The sequence below is a fragment of the Lissotriton helveticus genome, chromosome 1_1 (genome assembly GCF_964261635.1).
Source record: "Lissotriton helveticus chromosome 1_1, aLisHel1.1, whole genome shotgun sequence".
Lineage (NCBI taxonomy): Eukaryota > Metazoa > Chordata > Amphibia > Caudata > Salamandridae > Lissotriton > Lissotriton helveticus.
This window is the reverse complement of record NC_136057.1, coordinates 978,388,063-978,411,876: the sequence shown is the minus strand read 5'-3', so window position 1 is coordinate 978,411,876 and position 23,814 is coordinate 978,388,063. Positions and strand designations below refer to the sequence as shown.

General features: G+C 43.6%; 1 protein-coding gene across 2 annotated transcripts in view; it reads right to left on the bottom strand.

Moving 5' to 3' along the window:
• The window catches only part of MKLN1 (muskelin 1), a 785,750-nt gene that overhangs the window by 521,981 nt on the left and 239,955 nt on the right, over positions 1–23,814 (bottom strand). For both annotated transcript variants that reach the window (XM_078677414.1, XM_078677419.1), the window contains exon 5: positions 11,187–11,296. In XM_078677414.1, the coding sequence (XP_078533540.1) occupies positions 11,187–11,296 (110 nt within the window). The remainder of the gene's footprint in view (positions 1–11,186; positions 11,297–23,814) is intronic.

Here is a 23,814-nt window from a genome sequence, read left to right as displayed (position 1 = left end):
CTTCGGAGTTGCGACGGCAGGCACAGCGACGGCGACACGCAGCTTCTCGTTGAGTCGCTCTTCCAGCTCCTTGCGACATGCAGTTCCTCAGAAGGCCCAAAACAGCACCAGGCACTTCCAAAAGAACTCTGGGGAGCTGGGGGGTGAAGTCTGTTGTCCGTGAGACTTCAGCAGGAGGCAAGCTCTTTTCCAAGCCATTGGAGATCCTTCATATGTTGAAAGCAAAGTTCATAAAGTTCCTTTATCCTTTCTTTGGCAGTAAGGCAACCACTGCAGGCCAATCCCCAAGCAGCACTTCAGCTTGGGAATAGTCTCACCTCAGTTTCTTCAGGTTCCTCTTCTCAGTAAAAGTTTCTTCTTGTAGTCCAAAGTGATCTAATTTCATGGGATCAGGGTCCCAATATTTATTCCCCAAATTCCTTTGTTCTCTGAGGGGAGAGGGGCCTTTGCCCAGTCCAAACCAGTTCTGAAGCACTCTGTTTACCAGACTTCTCCTTTCCTTTCACAGTGCAGGGCAGGCACATCAGACGCCCCACAGGAGGTGGAGCCAGCATTGTGGAAGGCAGGCACAGCCATATTCAAGGTTCAGGTGCAACTCCTCCCTCCCATCTAGATGCAGAACTCTCTATTCACCACTGGGTGACTCAGCCTGTCTTCTGGAATTCCCCAGCCCTGTCACTCACAAAACCAGACATATGAATACACAAACTAGCAGAGGCAGGTTTAAATGGTTACACAAGCAAATACCTACTTTCTAAAAGTGGAATTTGCAAACACAGAATATTAGGATAAACTTCTCTAAAAGATGTATTTTATTATTCTGAGTTCAGGCATACTAAACTCGAATTTCTACCATGTTCTCTGAGACAGTTTGGATTATAAAGTGTAACAATTCTAATAGCCCATTCTGGCCTATGGAGAACAGGTAGCCTTGCAATAGTGAAAAACGAAAATGGCTGTAATTCACTATTAGGACACGCCACACACATCAGGGCGTGTCCCACCTTATACTTACAATTCACCCTGCCATTGGGCCTACCATAGGGGTGACTGATATGAAGAAAAGGGAAGGTTTAGGGACTGGCAGGTGGGTGCACTTGCCCAGTCAGCATGACAGTACTAGTCTGCACGCAGGCTCTGCCATGGCAGACCATAGGCATATTTTACAAGGCTGCTTCTGTGGGTGGCACAACCAGTGCTGCAGGCCCACCAGCAGCATTTAGATGACACGCCCTGGACACACTCAGTGCGCTAGACTAGGGTCTGACAAGTAAACCAAATAGTCAAACATCGAACCACTGATTAGTACATCAATTTACAGTAGGGAGCCCTTGCACTGTGGCACTGAATAGCAGTGGCACAGTGCCCAGAGCATACAACACCAGCAAAAATACGAGGCAACAGCAAAAATGGAAGGGAGACCCACGCCAATGGTGCCAGGTCTAACAATAACTGTTATAGATGGGGGTGATTGTGATTATGTGGTTCAGAACCCACTAAGGGTGAAATGTGATATGAGAATGTTACCAAAGTTATTTTCATCTACCGGATGTATATATTTGTAAGTTAATAGTTGCGTATGGTTGTGAAATAAGTGTACTTTTCCCTTTTAAAAGAAGAAACACTAACTGGACAATTTTTTGGAGTATTGTTGTTGCGTGCCAGAAAATTGGTACTACTAGACCACACCATCTCTTCTAAATATGCCTTGGACTAATCAACTTTGCTACCCTAGCCGAGTGCTTCAATGGGGTACTTGGCTCCGAGTCAAAAGACAATTGCAGACTTATTACTTCCACAATACTCTCCTCCTTCCCAACTAATAACCCAGTTTCTCATAGTCTCTCTTTGTAGTTTTGACATGTTTCAGCCAATACTGATTTGCAGACCTTCTCTGGACAATCCAGCAAGGACCTACACCAAAATTCTTTACTATACACTTGAATATTTCTTGTCTGTGCACAAGCGAGTATATTTTATGCGCGTGTGTGTGTGTGTGTATACATATATATATATATATGTATATATATATATATATATATAAAAATTCACTGAAAAAACCATAGGTTATAGACCATATATAGTTAGGAATTAGCATTTAGAAAACCTTATTTTACTCACACAAAACCATTGAAATTCCATATATAGTTAGTTGCAATAACTATATATCGCGCACCCGCAATCCACTGCTGATGATGTCACATATTACATCATTCATGACATGGTCAGTGACATCACTGATGACATCACTGATGACATCTCAAATGACATCACTGATGACATCATCTAGTGTCTGTGTGTTTTTGTAAAGTTTAAATACGTTTTACATATTGAAGAATGACTGGATGTATGGAAGACTGAGTGTGTGTGTGGCTGGCTGGGAGGTGTGTGACTGTGCATATCAATGTGTACTTGTATCAGTGATTGTATAAGAGAGTAAGTATGTGTTAGTATATGTGTGAAAAGTATGGTGTTCTGTGTTTAACTATAGATGAGGAAATCGAAGTGTGATTGATTCTTCACAGGACTGACTAGGTGTATGAGTGCATATGATAGTGTTCTAATAATAACTGACTGTATGTATGAGTAATTGTATGGGTGAATGAGTGAATGTGTGTGTAGACGTACGAATCAGTGAGTGCGTATGTAGTAACTGGTATTGGTGTGTCATGATGTCATCAGTGATGTCATTTGAGATGTCATCAGTGATGTCATTTCAGATGTCATTAGTGATGTCATCAGTGATGTCACTGAAGTATGATGTTCTGTGTTTAACTGTATAGATGAAGAAATGGAAGTGTGATTGATTCTTTACAGGACTGGCTTGGTGTGTGAGTAACTCCATGGATGAGTGGCAGTGTGTGACTGTCTGCATAGGTGTATGAGTGCATATGATAGTGTTGTAATAATAAGTGACTGTATGTATGAGTTATTGTATGGGTGAATGAGTGAATGTGTGTGTAGACGTAGGAATCAGTGAGTGCGTATGTAGTAACTGGTATTGGTGTGTCATGATGTCATCAGTGATGTCATTTGAGATGTCATCAGTGATGTCATCAGTGATGTCATTTGAGATGTCATCAGTGATGTCATCAGTGATGTCACTGACCATGTCATGAATGATGTAATATGTGACATCATCAGCAGTGGATTGCGGGTGCGCGATATATAGTTATTGCAACTAACTATATATGGAATTTCAATGGTTTTGTGTGAGTAAAATAAGGTTTTCTAAATGCTAATTCCTAACTATATATGGTCTATAACCTATGGTTTTTTCAGTGAATTTTCAAGGTTTTGTAAATGCTAATTCCCGGAACGCTTAAGGTACGCGAACCGGGGCGCTCAACGGTTCGCGTACCGGGTCGCTCCCTGGGAAGCGCACCATCAAAAAAGGTGGGAAAGTAGTTCACAGAAAAGCCACTTGAGACAATTTCACCAAATATAGATTAGCTCATACTACATACCAATCCCTACCATTTTCACAAATTTGATTGGAATTCCATTTAGCCATTTAGCCTGTAGACCTCTCTAAATACCGTGAGGTAAATTACTTCACAAAACACATCTGAAATGTTGGAATTGACAACCAATTAAAATGTTACTTTCATTTTCTACTTTTTTTACCTGACATTTGATTGGTTGTGTACCCGAATATATATAAAGGAAGAGAAGGAAACACAGCCATTTTGACTACTACTTCCTGGTGTACATTTCAATAGGATTTTCATTAATAACTTCAACTTCTTTTTAAAGGTAAGTTGTTATTTTTAAAACTGAAGTATATTGTGCACTTTAAGTTAATATGGCAAACTTTTTCTGTTAGTTATATACTATCCCTCTGTAGTACTTATAAATTTAGATACAATTTTTTATATTCCTACTTCCACTCTGATACTATACACTGCCCAAAGATAAATTCTCTGTTAAAAACTGCCTATCTAAAATTAATCCCAACAGTGCCCTACCTCTACTAATATATATTTTTTTTTATGCAAATTTCAGGGAAAATGGAAAGTGAACAAAACATTTCATTTGAAATTGTCCTTCCAGAGTCCAACACAGAAATCATTGATCCAAATGAGATTGAATTTATGGATGAAACTTGGGACCAAGAACTACTGCAATGTGTACAAGCAGTAGATAACCTCCTTGCAAATGAGGACATTTTACAACCTCAGAGACTACAATCTATATTCCATGATATTTATGAAATTTCTGACAATGAAATGTTAGAAAGTTTAATAAATTATGAAACACAATAAAAAAAGCTTAAAAAATAAAAAAAAATAAAAAATAATCAACAAAACCAACAATCAATTAACATACAGCATTTGAAAAGTCTATCATTCATTTTTCATTGTGGTACGCTCCCCAGAACGCTTCCCGGTTCGCGTACCGGGCGCTAACCACGAAAAAAAACAAAAAAAAAATTTATTTTTTTTTTGCTTCGCGGGGCCCCTTTAAAACCTCCACATTAAACCTAGGGGGTCAGCGAGGATCTACTATGCCCCCTTATAGTTATTTCCCCCTTTGTTTTGGCCTCCTCTTGTCTCTCGATCCTACCGAGAGACAAGATGGCGGCCGCTCCGGACTGTTTAGAATGTTGACAGACACCGGAGAGCCAATCAGCTTCGCTACGCGAAGTTCCGTTACGCGTCAAGTACGCGAACCGGGGCGCTGCCTGGTCCGCGCTTACAGATATATATCTTTTTTTGAACGTTAATTTCTCAAAATCCACTGCAGCACATATATTGAGACCTACAAAAGGCACATCGGGCTACCAGTCCCTACAATTTTGCCAAGTTTCGTGCAAATCCATTCAGCCGTTCGGGCTAAAAGTGAGGCTAACCGCCCTATGGAAAACTCAATGTTAAAAACACGTTTTGGGACCCCCCTTTTTTCTCGGCCCCCACTGGACGAACCCCCCCCAAATTTTCAAGGGCTGCTCAGAAACAAAATGTGCCATTTTCCTGAAAATTTCAGCCAATTCCGTCCACAAACGCCAAAGTTATTAGACATAGAATTTTCAAAAATCCCATAGAGAAAAAATCCTAACTATATATACCTACTGGCGACCGCCAGTAGGTAATGTATATGTATATATATATATATATATATATATATATATATATATACACACACACAGAGAGAAAAAGAAGGTGGCTGGGCATGTAGGCACACACAACTCACTCAGTACAGGTAGTATATATGCATAAGGGTCAGTTTCATAAATGTCCATGTATCGATTGTTGCGCTGGAGGAGGGAGAGCCACCTAGTCTTCCTCTATTGGAAAGCAAATTCAAAAGGGTTCTCAGAGCATTCAAAGAATTGATTTGAGATCGTTGTGTCAACAGTTCATGCCCGGCAGGAACTAGGGGTGCCTGCACACAGAGGGGCATAACATGTGCCCCCCTGCATGTACCCCCAGTTATGCGATCTTGTATAGACTCCCAACAATTCCCCACTCTATGAACAGAGCTCTAGTTGAGAATATTTAGCGAAATCTTATCTTGGTACCACAGTTGGAGTCCTGTGCTTTACTCAAGCCGAAGTGTGCTTGCATGTGTAAGCAATTCATGTCATGGTGTGTGTATGTGAATTGCAAACCTGCCTTAAAACCCATCATGTGGTGCTTTATGTGTGGAAATGCACTGTATTTTCACTTTTTAAGCAAAGGTTTGGAGTGATTTTTGCACTGATATTTGTTGCTGCACTCACATGCACGGTCTGGTTCTTGGATCACATAGCATTGGATGCAGCGAACAGAGACCTTACACCGCCGCACACAGAGGAAACAGATTAGAGGGAACATTGGTTCTGACTGGCCAGTCACAAATTAGAAAAAATTGCTGTTGCAACCATTTCAGAACTTGGTCCCTGTCCCTCAATTTTTTTTTAAAATAGCATAAGGGGGCAGAGTAAAGATACCCTGAGACCCAGGCATTTGTGGGGGTCTGGGCGCAGCGGCAACTCCAAGAGAGCCTCCAATGAAACTGCAGTACTCCAGCGGGAGCCAACACAACAGGCTTCACCACCATGGTAGCGTAGTTCAATTCAAGCTTTACTGGGAGAGGTTTGCAAGCTACTGCAGTAGGGTATGAGGCTTGATCTCTGGTACAGCAGCAGTACTGCGGTATCCCAAAAACCATAATAAATGAAATGTGGCTTGGATGTTTGCAAGGGGACGGAAGTGTGCAGAGGGTTCGGTGCAGGGTTCAACCATAAGCCAGGCCCTGGAGCCAACCACTACTGTGCAGGGCTGTAGCCGCCTTCAGCAGGAAGGTGGCCGCACACCAATGGCCATGCCCGGCTTTGAACTCACCGCTGCACTGGGCCAAAGCCATGCTCAGCAGGGGTGTTGGCTGAATGTGATAAAAAAACACTTAAAAGATCAAAGACTGGATTTCATTGGTTATAGTTTATTAACCTAGCTATGACCTGCACCCATGATAACCGCTGCTCATTAGCTCACGTTAAATCACTCATGACGTGAAATTAAATCATTGAAGACATTACTAATGACATCTCAAATTACATTACTGATTACATTACGGATGACACCTCAAATTACATCACAGATGACATCCCCCAGTCCAGTCATTGCCATGGGGTTTTTGGACTTTAAGTAATTTAACAAGCTATAGCTGTGGTCAATTTTCTATTCAACTTAATGGGATTAACCTATTAAAGACTTCACAGGATTTTAGGTAAAGTGGTAGGCAGATATGCATTTGTCACTGAAAATACACAATTTGCCAGGCTCAATGTAGAACACTCCCTGGTTTAGTTATACATTACACATTCATGAGATGGGCACAGCGGTATACAACCTTACAGCCATGTTTACAATGCCAGTCTGAGATAAACCACCTTTAAGTGGGACACCGCAGTTCACATTGATCCTCTATCTGTAATATCTCAAAATCTTCAACGAAGTTAAGCAAATAAACAGCCACTCTTCAGAAACGTTCTTGCCACATAGAATTTTTCTATAGCACTGTATTACAAATATTTAAAATGAGCACGTGCCCTGATATCTACTGGTGGTTAATATATGGGTCACCAGATACCCTGGCCTTTCTCACACATTTTTAACAAGCTTGTGCTTTAAGCCACAACCTAACTTTGAATACAACTCTGCAACCCACATCAGCCTTTACCTTATTTAAAATGGAGTAATTCTTGCACCCTAAACTTTATTGGCTTGACAACTGTGCAACATATATCTTTCACCATCCACAACAATACTTACAGGACTTAAGCCTATTTCCATGCTATGCACCCACACATGTTCACACAGTAACTCTGTGCTCTATTTGAGTATGGTGTCATCAGTGAAGCCATCAATGACGTAAATTAACATATAATAAAGGATGTATTATGTGAGGTGATAAGCAATGTATGTTTTGTTAAATTATGTGTATTTGTACAGCGTGCTATCACCCGCGAGAGTATCCTGGAGCTCTGCAGGTATGTGTGCTTCACCCTGCCTATGGTAGGTAGGTTGATTAATTGAAAAACTAGGTCTCCCGCTTCTTGCAAAATTCAAGAAAAAAGGAGGCTCTAATGTGAAGTGGGAAGCCGTTCCACACTTGAGGAGCGATGTTAGAGAATGCTCGTCCTCCCGATCTGGTTCTTTGTATGCGTGGGATGTGTTCATGAAGAGGCAGAGGCGCAAGTTATATATTTGGCTCAGTAAAATTTAACTAGTGAATTTCAGTGGCTTTTTTTGTATTTTAAACATTCGTTTTTATGTTATTTCAACACCTGATTAGTACACTACTTTAAGTTTTGTTTTTCAGTGAATGTGCCAAATAAAAATATGGTTAAATGCAAGAAAAGACCTGGTAGGCTCCTTCAAGAATTGGTTGGGGCCCATATAAGCTTTCAAGCTCATAGGTTTGTCTCTGTGGCTACATACAGGAGAACAAAGGAGTGTTCAGCAAAACAGTTTTTTCTTATTTTGCAACACCATCCTTAATCTTTGTTGCAGCATGGCACAATTTATGAATCCTCACGTCATATTGTGTGAGCTTCTTATAAAAAGTGGGCCCACGTGTTTATATTGAAGATCCTTATTTTCATCTTCAAGCACCACTTCATTCATATTACTACAGGTTATGCTCAAGTCTTGTATTTATTAATGCTTAAAATTCAGGGGCTGTACTCCGCTACAGATCTATTATAAATTGATGGAAGTAAAACATGCATTTAGCATGCTATTTCTCGTGCACTTCGTTCAAAGATTTTAATGTCTGTAATAATGAACTATTTGCACAGATTGTTTATAAAAAATTAAAATAGATTGCAATAGACACAAACGCCAGCCCCTTTTGATGTATAACTAAATGCTCTGCACTATGGCTACAGATAAATGTTTCTGCAGTTTTTAGGGGCTTACAGAGCTCACATTTCTATGAGAAAAGTGTTTACGGAAAGAGTTTTTGAAAAGACCGGCCAATAGGGGGTTCTGGGACTGCTGTGGATCATCACTTTCCCTGCAGCTCCAGGTCGAATGAGGCTCGTTTTACTACTGGCAGGACCACCGAAAGTATCGCCTTTTATTGCAGTCCAAGGACACAGTGGAGTGGGCGGAACCAGAAATACCCCCTTCAAAACCACTGGATTGTGTCTGGGTGTTTAGAAATGTAGACATTCTTTTCATGAAAAGATTCCTAACCGAAGGCACCGAGTCACAAGACCTGCATCAGAGGTGGTGACATTCGGTTTTAATTGAGCAGTTTATGTTACACCAATAAACACGTTGCCCTTGTGACTCTGGCCTTTTATGTCTTTAAGTCTTTTAGTGAAGAGATTAGAGACACTTTGAAAAGCCTGTCCTTGATTGATTTATCTCCCCTTCTTAGGTTTTTTGAATACTTACACTTGAAAGTGAGAAAGCATGGCACTACCCCATGTGTCAACGTTACCTTCATTAACAGACATGGGGAATTCCACCCTCAGTCAATTGTTTACTTCATTGTCCTAAGATGTGCGAATTAGATTGTTCATATATTCAGACATTCAGGAGGTGAGGGACCAGTCTAAGAAAGACATGTGCAAAGGCTCTTTTGGGTCAAATAGGGTACTTTTCTCACCTGTAATAATGGCTCTGTGGAGGTGGGAGAAGGGAAAAGTACAGTATTCGACCCAGAAGATCTTTCCTGCTCTAATTTGACCTCCAGTCAGGATCACAGGACGAAATCTCATTCCACATCAAATCGGGCCTCACAAAACTTAAGAAGGTTTGCGCACAGTTACATCCAGCAATGCTTCTATGACTGTTCTGAAACTACCCAGGTTTACATCAAGATAATGAGGGGATTCATCTTCATCGTCCACCTGGGGGCAAGATAAGGACTACATCACTGAAGAAACATTCCACAAAAGCACATTATAAATTAAAATGCCTCAATGAAGAGTTCGAATCAGCGAGTACATGTGCTAAAAAGGAATTTCAGATCTTGAACAATCTAATTCATCCAATTAATTATTTGTAATCCTTAATTATAAAAGAATTTAATAGCATGTTAGATACAGCAAGCTTCGGAGTGGAGGAGGGTAACAATTGAAAAGAAATTAAAGGGAAACTGGAAAGCTATAAGATCATGAAAAATAAGAAATCAGAGAACTAGGGAACTACCTGTAATGGAAAAAGCAAATTGTATGACACTAAAAACTAAATATAAAAAAAGAGATCGCATCAGCGAGGAGACAAACGAACAATGTCTGAAATGGGCATGACAAAAGTATACAAAAAAGTGATGGATGGAATGCTTGAATTAATCTCAGTCACTGGTAATAACTCAGGGCTGCAACCCAATTAATCATTATTTTGCACAACATGTGACCTCAGTTTGCATCCAGTTATATGCAAATCAGTCTTGACCCTACTCCAACCAGAGCAGTCTAGCCCGTACTGCCAAGCCAGGTCTTCCCAAAGTGGAACACAAGCAACCCATGACCAGTTTCACCCTATTTATCGGATTATCAGCCAGGTACAGCTTGGTTCCAATGACAGTGTGTGCACGGGACCTGCAGCTGGGCATACCAATTCAAATTAGGGCGACATACTAAAGTATATAAAAAAGTGAAAGCTTGAATTAATCTCTGCCAATGTTAATAACTTGGGGCCGCATCCCAATCCAATGTTATTTTGCACACCATGTCATCTTTGGACCCAGCTATATGTAAATCAGTCTTGACTCTCCACCAATTAGAACCGCCCAGCCCAAACTGCCAAGCCAGATCCTCCCTGAACGGGAACACAAGCAACCCAGGTCCGGAAGAGGGCATGAGGCATTTTTGTGGTAAAATAGCAACAAATACATATATTTATGTACTAATAGCACCAACAAGCATATGAAATGTCAATGCCCTGTGCTTTATCAACACCATACTAAATAGTTCAACAAACCAGTAAGTAGAGAGATATTTACAAAGCTATAGCGGACACCGAGGTTGAATTTAAGATGTCTGATGTTAGCACAGCTTTCATAAATGGTAAATTGAAACTTCATTAAATGTAATCAATAACAAAATAAACCACAATTGAAGCCCCTTATCCACAGACAAGATAACAAGTGCTGCAAATGCCATGTCATCATGCATTACTTTGCGCCTAGCTCTTTAGCCAACAGTACTTTGCACTTTCCCACTTTAAATATGCTCCAAGAGCCCCAGCATGGAAAATGCTATCGGCTGAAATGGCTTGAATAAAAAGTCACCCATGGGATAGGGGTTACCTTGGTAGCTATACACTCCGCCTAGATGTAGCAACTTTCCAGCAAGGATTAAGCAACCCACACTCGTCCGGAAAACGAACCAGTGGCCCGTAGCACCAAAACAAACCCCCATATACATATATTGCAATTCAGCTATTTTTCCAGTGTAACACAAACATTTCTTCATTTGTTGGACAACAAACTCACCTTACTGTTTGTGTAACTAGACTGCACTTTCCACATAGCAGGTGGCAAGTAGTAACTTTAGACTGGAGGACTTCATCAACAAGACCGTGTACACAAAGTAAACCAGACATTTAACTTTCTTTAAGCACCATGAAAATTGTACTTTTTCACAAGAAAGATACTAACAAGAATAGGTATTCTGTTGTGTAATTACAACATTTTGCTGTACAATAAGATAACTTTTATTACACAGATTTAAATTGCAGGCCTACCTTGCTGTACCAGTTCAGGCACGGCTGTACAACATCCGGCTCATCGATGCCATTAATTTCAACATACCAGATGCTAAAGTTAAAGCTGGGTCCCCAGGATAACAAAGGAACTTTAAGATAAAAAAAAAGAGACAAAAAGAAGTTACATTTCAAATAGATATAAATAGCGTTGGCTGTTTGTTCAATCTCAACACAGAAAAGCAGGATTTATTTCTATTTTATAATTACAAAGAATCAAGTTCGATTTTCCATCCAAGTCTTAGATTCAAAACTTCATGTCAAATAGTTTCAAACTCCAGGAGGCAGGGGGAAAAACAAAAAAATGGTGGACACTATGTGTGGCACTGTGGGCTTACAGTCGATGTCAAGGTGAGTCATTAAAATTCCAGCCTGCAGTCAACATCCACAACAGAAAAACATTTTTATACACGTTTTATCCAGACCATATCACTGGATGGTGGAGAAATGCACAGCGCATGACTCCAAAATACGATGCACTCCAAACAAGCATTTACAATGCAACGGTTTCGCCTTTGGAAAAGTTAGAGCTATTGGCAATGTAAATGACAATGCCATTTATTTATCTGTTTTCAAAACCAACACATAAATACAAATTTTGTAATTTACAATGCCAATAGCTAAAACTTTTCCAAAGGCGAAACCGTTGCATTGTAAATGCTTGTTCCTGCTTGCATTTGAGCCAATGGTCCCCTTGCTACTCAACTGTCTGAGGTGCTGAATTTACACATGCTCAGAAATACCTAGTACAATTTAGTTTAAAAAAAGGATTCCAGCAGATCTGAAGAACAATAATTTGCAATGCAATAGGTCTCGCATTAACAATAGTTTTAGCTATTAGCATTGTAAATGACAATGCCTTTTATTTATGTGTTGTTTTTAAAACCGATAAAAGGCATTGTCATTTACAATGCTAGTAGCTTTAATTTGCAAATGTGAGACCTATTGCATTGCAAATGTGTACTATAACATTTTTAAAAAGCATTAGGAGACAGCGTGTCCTGCCTGCAAAAGCAGGCAGGACAAAGCTTTTTGAGAAAATAGTGCTCGGAGGCTGTAATTAGAGCCTACCAAGTAACAACACTTGTAACGGGAGTTGTCTCCATGGGAGGTTACAAAATGAGCAATGTCGGTACTAAGTAGGGCCTACTAAGCCTTTTGACTGATGAACACCCAGTGTCTACAGTGGATAATGACATAAGCAAATGAAAAATATGAGCGGGGAGTGGGTAGAGCTTCAAGTCCCTACCTCAATACAGCATGTCTCGCAGAGCAGCGCATACTCTGGCCATGCTCGATCTAAAATCTTGATTGCCTCCTTGCTTATTCAGCATACTGGGATTTCTGGTCTGCCTTTATTTTAGTGTTTCAAGAGTCCCTTCTTAGCCAAAGTTTCTTGTCACACATTCTTAGTCAAAAAGGAATTTCGGATTTATATATTTGCATTTTTAGCAATGCTTTTTTCCTTCCACTTTTACCAACAATATGTTGGATTTGGTGAGGTCATCTGATTGGTTTTATTCAAACTTTGCTTAATCTTGTTAAACAGTAAAGACGATTGTCAGACACTCTGTTTGAGACTTTTGAAAAAGGAATCTAGAATTTCTCTAGGGTCACTCTCTTTGGAACACATGGTACCACATTCAGCAGCCCTAGGAATACAGAGACCAGCCCAACCGCTGCTGGAGACTTCAGTAGTCTGAGAGTTTTCATGGGAAGGCCCTGCTTAGCTGCCATGACCCTGCTATAGACCACCAGTTTTGCCATTTTGCAAAGTTTTTGGGGGAGAAGAAAGGAGTGTAGTCTGCTTGAGAACTAGAGAGGCTGTGCGTCTGACCTCAGAATCTGTTGGAAACCTGAGTACCTCCATCACCTCTGAATATCAAGCACCTCAAGTTCAATTTAGGAATGACCAACAGCCTCTCAGAAAAGCAAAGTGCTACCGGAAGTCCTGTCACCCCCTTCATAATTCAGTCCGTGAGTACTTCCGTGTTAATGATGCACATTAGTAAACCCCCAACGGAGAATTTTTAAAAGGTGTGATTTTTCCACAGGTGTCAAAAAACACGGTGGCGCGAAAGCGCAAACAATGCTGCACACTTTCTTGCGCTGTTTATTTCAGAAATTCAGACGAGTCCAAACGGGACCTTTAGGCGCTTGTCTTCGACCAGCAACATCCCTGTGTGTAAAGCAGTGTGTCTCGAAGAGACACCGGGTTCTTTTGCATGCTCCCTCGGCTGCTCTAAGGGAGTAGCGTGTCTCCTCTGTTCGCCGGCGGCCGGGGCTCTCCCTCTTGAGAGTCTTGCTGGCCGATGCAGCCGGTTCCTTCCTTGTGTCCGCGGGCACTTCCGGGTCGCGCTGGGGGAAGCCCTCGAGGTTGGGCCAATCCCTGCGCGGCCTCAAGATGACGCGTCGGGAGTCCTTGCAGCCGGGGACCAATCACCAAGCGGCAATCACTTCTCCGGGGCCGCCAATGGCAGCGCGGCCCTGGGGGGATGGAGGCGGGACAGCGCCTCAGAGCAGATCCACGGGCCGGCGGCGGTGAACACTTGGGCATAACTGAGGGGTGGCACCCTCGAAGTGAAAAACTTCCGGGTCGCGCTTGGGGAAGCCCTCGAGGTTGGGCCAATCCCTGCGCGGCCTCAAGATGACGCGTCGGGAGTCCCTGCAGCCGGGGACCAATCACCAAGCGGCAATCACTTCTCCGGGCCGCCAATGGCAGCGCGGCCCTGGGGGGATGGAGGCGGGACAGCGCCTCAGAGCAGATCCACGGGCCGGCGGCGGTGAACACTTGGGCATAACTGAGGGGTGGCACCCTCGAAGTGAAAACTAAACGTAGAGGTGAGGTGGGCACTCGCTAGGGCAGCCATAAGCAGGGTGGCACCTGCAAAGCAAAATAAAGGAAAGAAAGGACTTTCAAGCGCTTGGGAGTGGGGGCGTGTTTACAGGGGCGGGAACGGCGCACAGACAACGGGAGGGGGCGGGAAAGGGTAATCAAAAGGCAGAGCACTCACCTGGGAACGCCCAGGGAAAAAATCTCGGGAACGCCCCCGAATCTGGTCCGGCCTTGACGGACAGATCTCTGTTCCAATGGCTAGCCTCCATTTATGGAGCTAGCCAATGGGACAGGGGGGCGTATTCCAGAGTCCTTACTGAAATCAAGAGATTTCTCTGGAGGCGGAGCTAAGAGCTCCGCCCTCCAGCGAAACCTAAAAACTGATTATTGCTTTGTCACAGAACAAACATGGCAGCAGAGGGTACGCAGGGAGTGGTATTAGACTCGTCCAATCCCCATAAGCACATTTCTGTAAACATTAATGGGAAACTGTGACAATACAAAATTTCGTGTACACAATGGAGGGGAAATACCAGATTACTCTCGATTTAGCTATCTATTTTGAGCATTAGCCTTGGCATTCCTCAGTGATGGCTCCCACACTAAACAAGCATTGGGAAAGCCAATGGGTGTGGTGCTACTGACAGCCTTTTGGCTTAGTCAGTGATTATTTTGTTTTGCCATCGTTTTTACAAACCTTTAATATTGAGGAAGCTGGTGACCCGCCTCAATCTAACAAACAAATGGCTAATAACAAAAATACTTTCTGGGTATCCGAAAGCAAACATTGCCATGGTAGCCCAGGCCACTGAAGAGAACTACTTTGTGTGCGGATAGGCTTCTTCTGAGAGGGCAGAATGCCGCAACTCTCAGCAAAGTTAGTCAAGGGGTGAAGCGCCCTGACCCTTTGCCACAAGTTGTGCTCTGTAGTGGGCAGAAGAAAAATGTGAGTGACACAATATCAAACCAATGGATGATGAGGAGAAGCTGAAAGCCCCTTGAGTAACTGCACTGTACATATAATTGTAGGAAAATCAAAAGAGCAAAGCTAACTCCAGACCTAAAAACGTATCTTGTGACTTTAAAACTATTCAGTCAAATTCAAACCAAGAATGAATCAAAGATAAGCTTGAACGAAAGATAAGCTTGAACGTCGATCCCTGATAACTAGTAAGTCCCTGCTTGCCATTCACTAGGCTCTGCCACGACCTGACCCACTGCCCACCACCCCACCAGCAGTCACGCCACCCACATTCAGACAGGAAGACCCATATGAGGCCCTCCCTTGGTGTCGCTACGCTGACATGCTGCTGCTCTGTTCATTTACAACTCACAGCCATCTGCAATGCTAAACACATCCTACTGCACTCTCAGACGTCACTCCCTTTTCCGGCCACCAAAGAACACACGACCTGCTAAATTCTCGAAAACACCAATGCCGGCCTCTGAAATTTGTGTTTGTCAACAGAAAGATGGACATTCTATAATCGGCCGAATACCGCTATGCGTGGCTGAATATTCAAATAGAAAAACTGCAGTATTATATGTTAATATGTAAATACAGAATGTTTCCTGTCGGATAAGAGACTGCATCTCAGTTTGCTGGACAAATGCGCCGTCACTCAAATCGGTCCTGATAATATTGATGTCTCTGCAACCAAAGGGGCACTTTGCAAGCGGTCAGGACGTGTACTAATGGCGTAATTAATTTGATTTTAGCACAGGGTCCATAGCTCTTGATTCTATGCTTCTTCCGTCACAGGAAGAGAGGATGTCACAACCACATTCAAATGAGCCTTAATTCGCCATATTTGATTCCCAAACTGCATGATGTGTTTGCGCATAGTATAGTATTTTATGATGTATAGAACTGCGTCACATGATGAATGTTAGGCGGTTTATGTTTTTTTAAGCGAGGCACAAATACACTGAGAGACACATATAGGTTTATGGCCGCTTGTCAGTACGTGGCATGTCGGTCCTATTACGTGAATGCAGAGCACGGACTTCTTATCCGTCTGCGCTAGTTATGTTACTTTATAGGGCCAAAGATGATTTGCGTCAGAAGTGAACTCAGCACAGAAGCAAAAACATTATTACTGCAAGTGCAGCGAGATTGGGAGTAGAAGGCACAGTGGCGCACAACTCTGACACCAACACTTTCCACGCGTTCCCTCCGAGTCGGCCCCTTCTGACCCACCCGTCGATCACCTCGCGTGCCCATAATGCAGCCCACGGCCTCTCATCAGCATACCTGTGCGCCACATGCAGACTCCCAGACAGCGACCGTCACGTGTTCCCAAATGGAAGGGAAAAAAAGCATAAGAGGAAAAGCGGGCAATAGGGTGTTGTGTCCCTTTGTATTTTCCTGCTCCAGCCAGTGTTAAAGAACATTTTGTTAGGCAAGTTCTAGTTTACGCGGGGCCAATAAAGGGTAGGGCGTAGCCTCACCTTTCGGATATTCATGAATGGGTCAAGACGCTCAGCACCCCTCTCGCCCCTAACTCTCGCCCGTCTTAACTCTCCAAGAAGGGTGGAGCAGTGGTTTTGGACGCAGGTGCCTTTAACACCAAATAAACCTTTTATGAAGGGCGATCGGGGTATTCCGAGCTGGTGAACCTACTGGGGTCTATAGTGGGCAATGCCCATGCCTGTAGGGACGAGTCAGACGAGGGTGGTGAGAGGGGTAGGTCTCAGGAAGCTTCAATGGGTGAGAGACGTCCAGCGCCTTAGTCCACAGGGGCAGTGCGGGAGCTGTCCACGCACAGGGCAGCTCCTGTCAGCACGCCCTCCATGCGTTTTATTCTCCGCGTGTGCTCGTGTGTCCTATGGGGCCCTGGACTTTGGATGGCCAGAGTGCCTTTCCCTGGACTTCTCGGTGTGTGTGAGCTCATGCGTGCAGGAGGAGATGCACCATCTGTTTCCTCCATCTTCAGGGGCGTGCGGCGCTGCTGTTGTTATTCCATGAAATAATAAACCATAGCTGGACATGATGGTTCACTGACTCACGGCCCCCCACCCCCTCCACACGCACACCCACAGCTGACCCGGACTAGCAGCCAAGGCAAGTATATGAACATTAACAAAGCAGCCCCCTGGGCCCCGGCAGAGGAGCGCCGAGCGCAGCAGCCACGCACCTACCGGCCACGGCTCCTCCCAGCTGTCGGCTGCCTCCGGTGCTCTCGTGTCCTCCCCCCACGGGTACACCCGGCATGTCTCGCACGGCCGGAGCTCCGTCCCCAGCCAGGGAGATCCAGGGGCGACAGTCGGGAAGAGATTGTCATGGCGTTGACTGCTGGCCTGGTGGCGCTGCCTGCAGGCGCCGCGGAAGCCCCTAGGAGCACTGGACGGCTGCGGCAGCCCCAGGAAGCGCTTCTATCAGCGGCAGACACCGCCGGCAGCACAACAACACCCGCGCCTGCAGCCTGAGCCAGCCCTGCCGCTCCCGCCCGCCCCTCCCTCCCCCTCCCTGCCTGCTGCACTCACAGCTCAGCCCTCCCGCCCGCCGCCCCCAGAGCCGGAGCTGCCAAGTTCTGGAGCTCCCAGCCTCCCAGAGCAGGCCTGGCCCCATCTCCCAGCCTCCCAGAGCAGGCCTGGCCGCATCTGCTGATGAAGAGGACGACTCTTCCCTCCACGGGCCGGCGGCGGTGAACACTTGGGCATAACTGAGGGGTGGCACCCTCGAAGTGAAAAACTTCCAGGTTGCGCTTGGGGAAGCCCTCGAGGTTGGGCCAATCCCTGCGCGGCCTCAAGATGACGCGTCGGGAGTCCCTGCAGCCGGGGACCAATCACCAAGCGGCAATCACTTCTCCGGGCCGCCAATGGCAGCGCGGCCCTGGGGGGATGGAGGCGGGACAGCGCCTCAGAGCAGATCCACGGGCCGGCGGCGGTGAACACTTGGGCATAACTGAGGGGTGGCACCCTCGAAGTGAAAACTAAACGTAGAGGTGAGGTGGGCACTCGCTAGGGCAGCCATAAGCAGGGTGGCACCTGCAAAGCAAAATAAAGGAAAGAAAGGACTTTCAAGCGCTTGGGAGTGGGGGCGTGTTTACAGGGGCGGGAACGGCGCACAGACAACGGGAGGGGGCGGGAAAGGGTAATCAAAAGGCAGAGCACTCACCTGGGAACGCCCAGGGAAAAAATCTCGGGAACGCCCCCGAATCTGGTCCGGCCTTGACGGACAGATCTCTGTTCCAATGGCTAGCCTCCATTTATTGAGCTAGCCAATGGGACAGGGGGGCGTATTCCAGAGTCCTTACTGAAATCAAGAGATTTCTCTGGAGGCGGAGCTAAGAGCTCCGCCCTCCAGCGAAACCTAAAAAGGGTAAAATAAGGGGAAGCGTTAATTGACATTAGGTAAGGCAGAACTTCCTTTTAGCTGTGTTTTTCACTTCTACTCAGTGGGGTCTCTCCAGTTTCAACCTGTGGGTACTGAAGCCACTTCATGGCAGAAAACTGAAACTCTCCCCTATTGCTCAATCATAAATAAGTAGAATTATATTACTGAATGATGGTTTGAGTGAGAAAGGAAAACTTTGTTCAGAATATCGCTATTTTCCTGCTAAGCAAAGGTTCAGCAGAGCAACTACTGGGCAAAAATTAATGTATTAATCAATTTGGAATAAATTATCAGATGTACATTTAACATACATTAATCAATTCTGATTTCCTGAAGTTTATGATCAGCAATATGAACAATAAATGAACAATGGTGCGGTCGCATACTCAGAATTCTCTATGGGAGCTTGTGCTGCGGCCGTAAACCGGCCGTAGCACAAGCTCCCATACAGAAATGGGAGTATCTGTTAATCCCTGCACCTATTAGCACACCTAGAGCAGGGATTAACAGGACGATTAACAGGGGGGCACCATAGGTGCCCCTTCGGCCCCTAACCGGAGGCCGCAGAGAGGGACCCTAAAGTCGCTTTCTGACAAGCTTTCCATGTTGGAAAGCCTGACATAGAAAGCCTGTTGGTAATCGACACCATAATCCCAAGGGGGAAACACCTTCCATAGGGATTATGTTGGGGCTTCTGACTGGCCATGGGGTCCTTGAGCCCGTTGGAATCCAGCAGGACCGCCTGCATTGTATGCGGTGGTCAGAAGTGAAACCTACAATGTTACTCAGAGAACCTCCGACCTATGATCGGAGTCTCTCCTGAGTGACATCGTAATGAGGCCCTTAATATTTGTTACCAAGTTGATAAAACAAACTCGACAAATTCAGAAAATTTTACTTGAGAAGTAGGCAAAATTAAATGTTTCATTTGATTTTCAAGAAGTAATGGTTGCTTGAGAAAGGGGAGCAATTGTAAGTACAATTGCAAGAAAATCAATATCACTGTTAACAGAAACATGAACACTATTGACAAATAATGGCATTGACCACACTTTGAAATATGCGAATGATCAAAAAGCGGGTACTATTCTCATCTGGATGGTGCCAGCAAATTCAAACTCTAACAATTTGCAACATGTGAAGTGTATTTTTAAACTATTCTATACGGTGTTTTTGTAGGTTGTAGAATGTGGACATGACAAAGCAGCAAGTTAGATTACAGTGGAATTAGCATCATTATGATATAATACTCAAGAACCACAGTTTCTTATTTTGGGACACTTTTAGAACCATGGCCATAATATTAACCAAATAAGATTGTAGATAGTGCTTCCTTAATCTCAGGGAGATCAGAGGCAGGACAGCATGGAATTATTTAAACAAAAAGACTGGAAAAACTAAGACCGAGTGAACTCAACGAAAAACAAAACTTCATGTGTTTGCTTTAACAAAACTTCATGTGTGTGCTATAAAAGCTACAGTAGGGTTGGAGTAGACTGGAGGGGACGTGGAACGGAAATCACATTGATAACACTGGATACATAAGCACTAGTAAAGAATCGCTACTGAGGGAAATCATGGTTTTGGCTCAGATTACTAGCAAGAAGGCATACCTGCGATAAAACTATCAGATCAGAAGGAAAAAAGTCAGTAGTCTAAAAGTCGTATAATTACAAGACACTGATGGGACTAATGTTCTGTATATTTTAATTACAAGAATTGTGTTTGATATTGTAAATACTGATCCCAGAGAAAGGAACAGGTTTAAGCTGAAATGCATTGGATGTTGGCAGTTGTATGGATGAAAGACCATCCGACTCCTGCAGCCAGGATTGTTCGCCATCTAAATATGGCGGGTGGGACTCCGACAGCTCGACAGAGTACTTGAAACTCCTCCAATGGCAGGGGTCCCACCAAGATCTAAATCCAGCCCATAGACTCGCCATCAAGGAATGAAGACTATGGCAAGATGAAGAAATGTTAATGTGGCAATCAGTGAAATGTAACACAAATGGGAGGCAAGTACTTCCATCAAAATACTATCCACAGAGATTCACACTCTTAAAATCTGAACAGTAAAACAAAACAAGCATTATCAATGCCAATAGGTCTGGCTTATAACTGAAAGTACCTTTTCAGTCACCGGTATGTTTAGGTACTCAATAGGTAATCATGCATACACTCAGTCACTCATACTTGCACTTATGCATCCATTCACTTACCCCTAGACCCATTCGTGAATTTAGCCATTTACCCATCCATAAAAAAACACACACACAAACTCAGCAAGCATATGCAAGAGAAATTCAAAGAATAAAAGTAGAAAAAAGAAAACAGGAAGCTTAAACATAAAAGACATGCGTTCCCAATAACAAAATAAAATTAAACAAGGCAGAGGGCAGATGTCTTGCATTGTAATTATTCACATTGTATTGTTGTTTTAAAGTTGCACATGGGCACCACATGTAGAAATAATGTGCTGGCAATCTTGGAGCAGTATAGAAATGGTACACTATGCACAATACCATTCCGATGCTCTATAATCCCAAGTATAGTTCTGTTCCTGTGCAGATTCCCTGCAACACTTCTTAAAGCCGCTTGTTTGCACCTCAAATGAGGTTTAGTGACAGCTGGACTGTCAGACCGGACCAGCAAATTGCAAAAAATGATTCTTCTGACAAAAAAGAAGCTAATCTGTCACATCTTAAAAAAATATAAAAAAAGCTCATTATACAAGGCAAATCTACCTTTTTCTCTGACAAAATTATAAATTTGACTAATAAATCCAAGGAAATATTTGAAACTGTAGCCGAGCAGTCCAACCCTAAAAGAATGACCGCAACACTTCCACCTAGTCAGAGGCTATGTGAGGCCGGCAACTTGTTCTTCATTGACAAGATTAAGACAATCAAAGGTAGCATTCCCTAAAGTTCTAACCGCCCCCCCTTCTGCAATGTCTATGGAAGACAGAAACCCAGTCACAATGTCTGAGCTGCCCCCATTAGCAAGGTGCACCTCATGAACCTGCAGACCAAAGTGAAATCGGGCTCCCCCAAGGACCCCTGCCCTCCAAAGATCCTAAAAAAAAAATGTTTTCTTCCCTCATATAGCCATATCTCCTCTTAGCCAGTCCCTGAGTCAAGGCATTGCACGTAGCTCCTTTTAGGAGGCAATACTAGGTCCACTGCTAAAGAAAGTTGGCGACGAATCATCTATCTTAAAAAATGATTGCCCTAGATCTCTGCTACCTTACCTGGCTGCAGAGCACTCGCTACCTGCTCATCATTTCGAGGAATTTGCATAGGTGGCAGAGATTACATGATTCTGTAGTGTACAGAAGCAGCTCTAGGGTTGCTAGGAAGATCCGGGAAGCAAAAATAGTCTACTGCAGGTATTAAAAAAATATACTTTCATGTGAAAGAATGTAGACATGAAAAAACTAATCATGGTGCAGTATCAGTCTACTGTATCAGTATACATGCGACCTAAGAAGCACACCCCTACATACATTCCTTGGGAAAGGCCCAGAAAATAAATCAAATGCAAAAAAGTGTTTGGTTGCCACTAAAGTAAGTTGTCTCAGCTGAATGGTCTGTCTACTGTACACCCCGACCTTATTTTTATTTTATTTTTTTTAATGAAAAAAACAACTGCTTCGGCATCCCTCCCACAGTTATATATATATATTTTTTTTAAACAGGTTGAAAATGCTATTATGTTAGGTTTCATAAGGGTATAGAGTTTCTAACTCCTGGCGTTAATGGGGACTTCCAGCCACACAAGCCAAAGGCAAAATGATACGTTGCTAAAGGAAAAGTTATAAAAAGGGAACAATGAAAAGGACAATAAACTTGGCTCAGTTAACAAAGGATCAACCTGATCAGATTCAAATCAAAGTGGAAAACATTACGTATTCTTGTGTCCCACACTATCCTGTAGGTTTCATTTGTGCTTAGAGGTGTGAGAATTGCACGAGAGGAACAAAGAACTAGACAAGAGAGGGGGAGATGACCGAGATTGATAAAGTCTGAGAGGTAAGAGAACAAGGCGTAAGAGAACAAGGCGGAAAAGAAAAGGTGGAAAACAGCTGTGAAGAGAAAGGAGGGGGGGGAGTGAGGGAACATTAATGCGCAAAAGAGGGGGTGGAAGTGGGAAAGAAAAGGTGGAGATGGAAAGGGAACAAAGGCAGCAGAAAAAGAGAAATTGTACAAGTGTGTGAGAGCTAGATAAAAGAGTGAAAATGTGTGCTTGTGGATATGAAAAAAGGATCGTATATTGCAAGAGTCTAGGAAGTAGTATCTGCAGCCCAGATATAGATACTCCATTTTGTAATATAATTTACTACTTGGGATTGACCATTTCTTGAACCACTAACCAGTAACAACCCTCACTAAATGGCTTTCCCATCTGAAGACGTTGAAAAAGCCAAATAAGTTATAAACCCCACTCTAAAAAAATAAGAGTATTATAGCTTCCAGAATCAAGATTAGTAGCTTTCAATTAGAGTGATGGCATATCACACACCATGGCCATCACAAAAGACCAAACAGGGAAGGTCAATTTGGCTGCCAATGCCTTTAATGTTTGCTGGTACTGTGCCACAAACTTCAATACGAGATTCACAAAATGTATGGCCCTTTTCTTCTAATTTGGTTTAGCAACCGAAATATTAGAAGTGCTAGGGACTTGGCTCAAGAGAGGCCCTAAGTGAACTAGCAGAGTGCTAGGAGCGGTTCAAATCAAGCTTATCTGGCCTGAATCTCAACTTCAGCTCTATTTGAAGAATGAATGGTGGCCATGCCTTGCTACAGAAGGTGTGAGCAATGTCTTCTTATGGGCCAGTACATCTACCCACTCACCAAGTCAGGGCTTGGATTTCAATGGCTAGACTAATATTAGCAAACACAAGGAGATGGTGGACGGAGAGCTGAAACTTTTCAGACACTTACCCAGGGTCACAGATCTGGGTTGAACCCATCATCGTTCTTTAGCTCACTTCCCCACCTCAGTTCAGACCCAGCTAAATGCAAATCAGTCTTGACTCTGTGCCTCATGGGAACAGTCCAGCCCAAACTGCCAAGCCAGGTCTTTCCTGAACCGGAAACAAGCATCCTGGGACAGGATTCGGGGTAACACGCCATATCAGCCAGGCTAGCTTGAATCCAGTGGCAAAGTGACCAAGGGACCCAGGTCTGGGCATACCTTGCCAACTTAGGGCGAACAAAGCAAACACAAGGAGGTGGTGGATGGAGCACTGAAACTTTTCAGACACTCACCCTCAGTCACAGTTCTGGGTTAAATCCACCATCGTTCTTTAGCTCACTTCGCCACCTCAGTTTAGACCCAGCTATATGCAAATCAGTCTGCATAATGGCATGCATCATAGCAGAGCAGCCTTTTTATTGTTATTTAAAGATGGCTATGCTGTGTGTTGG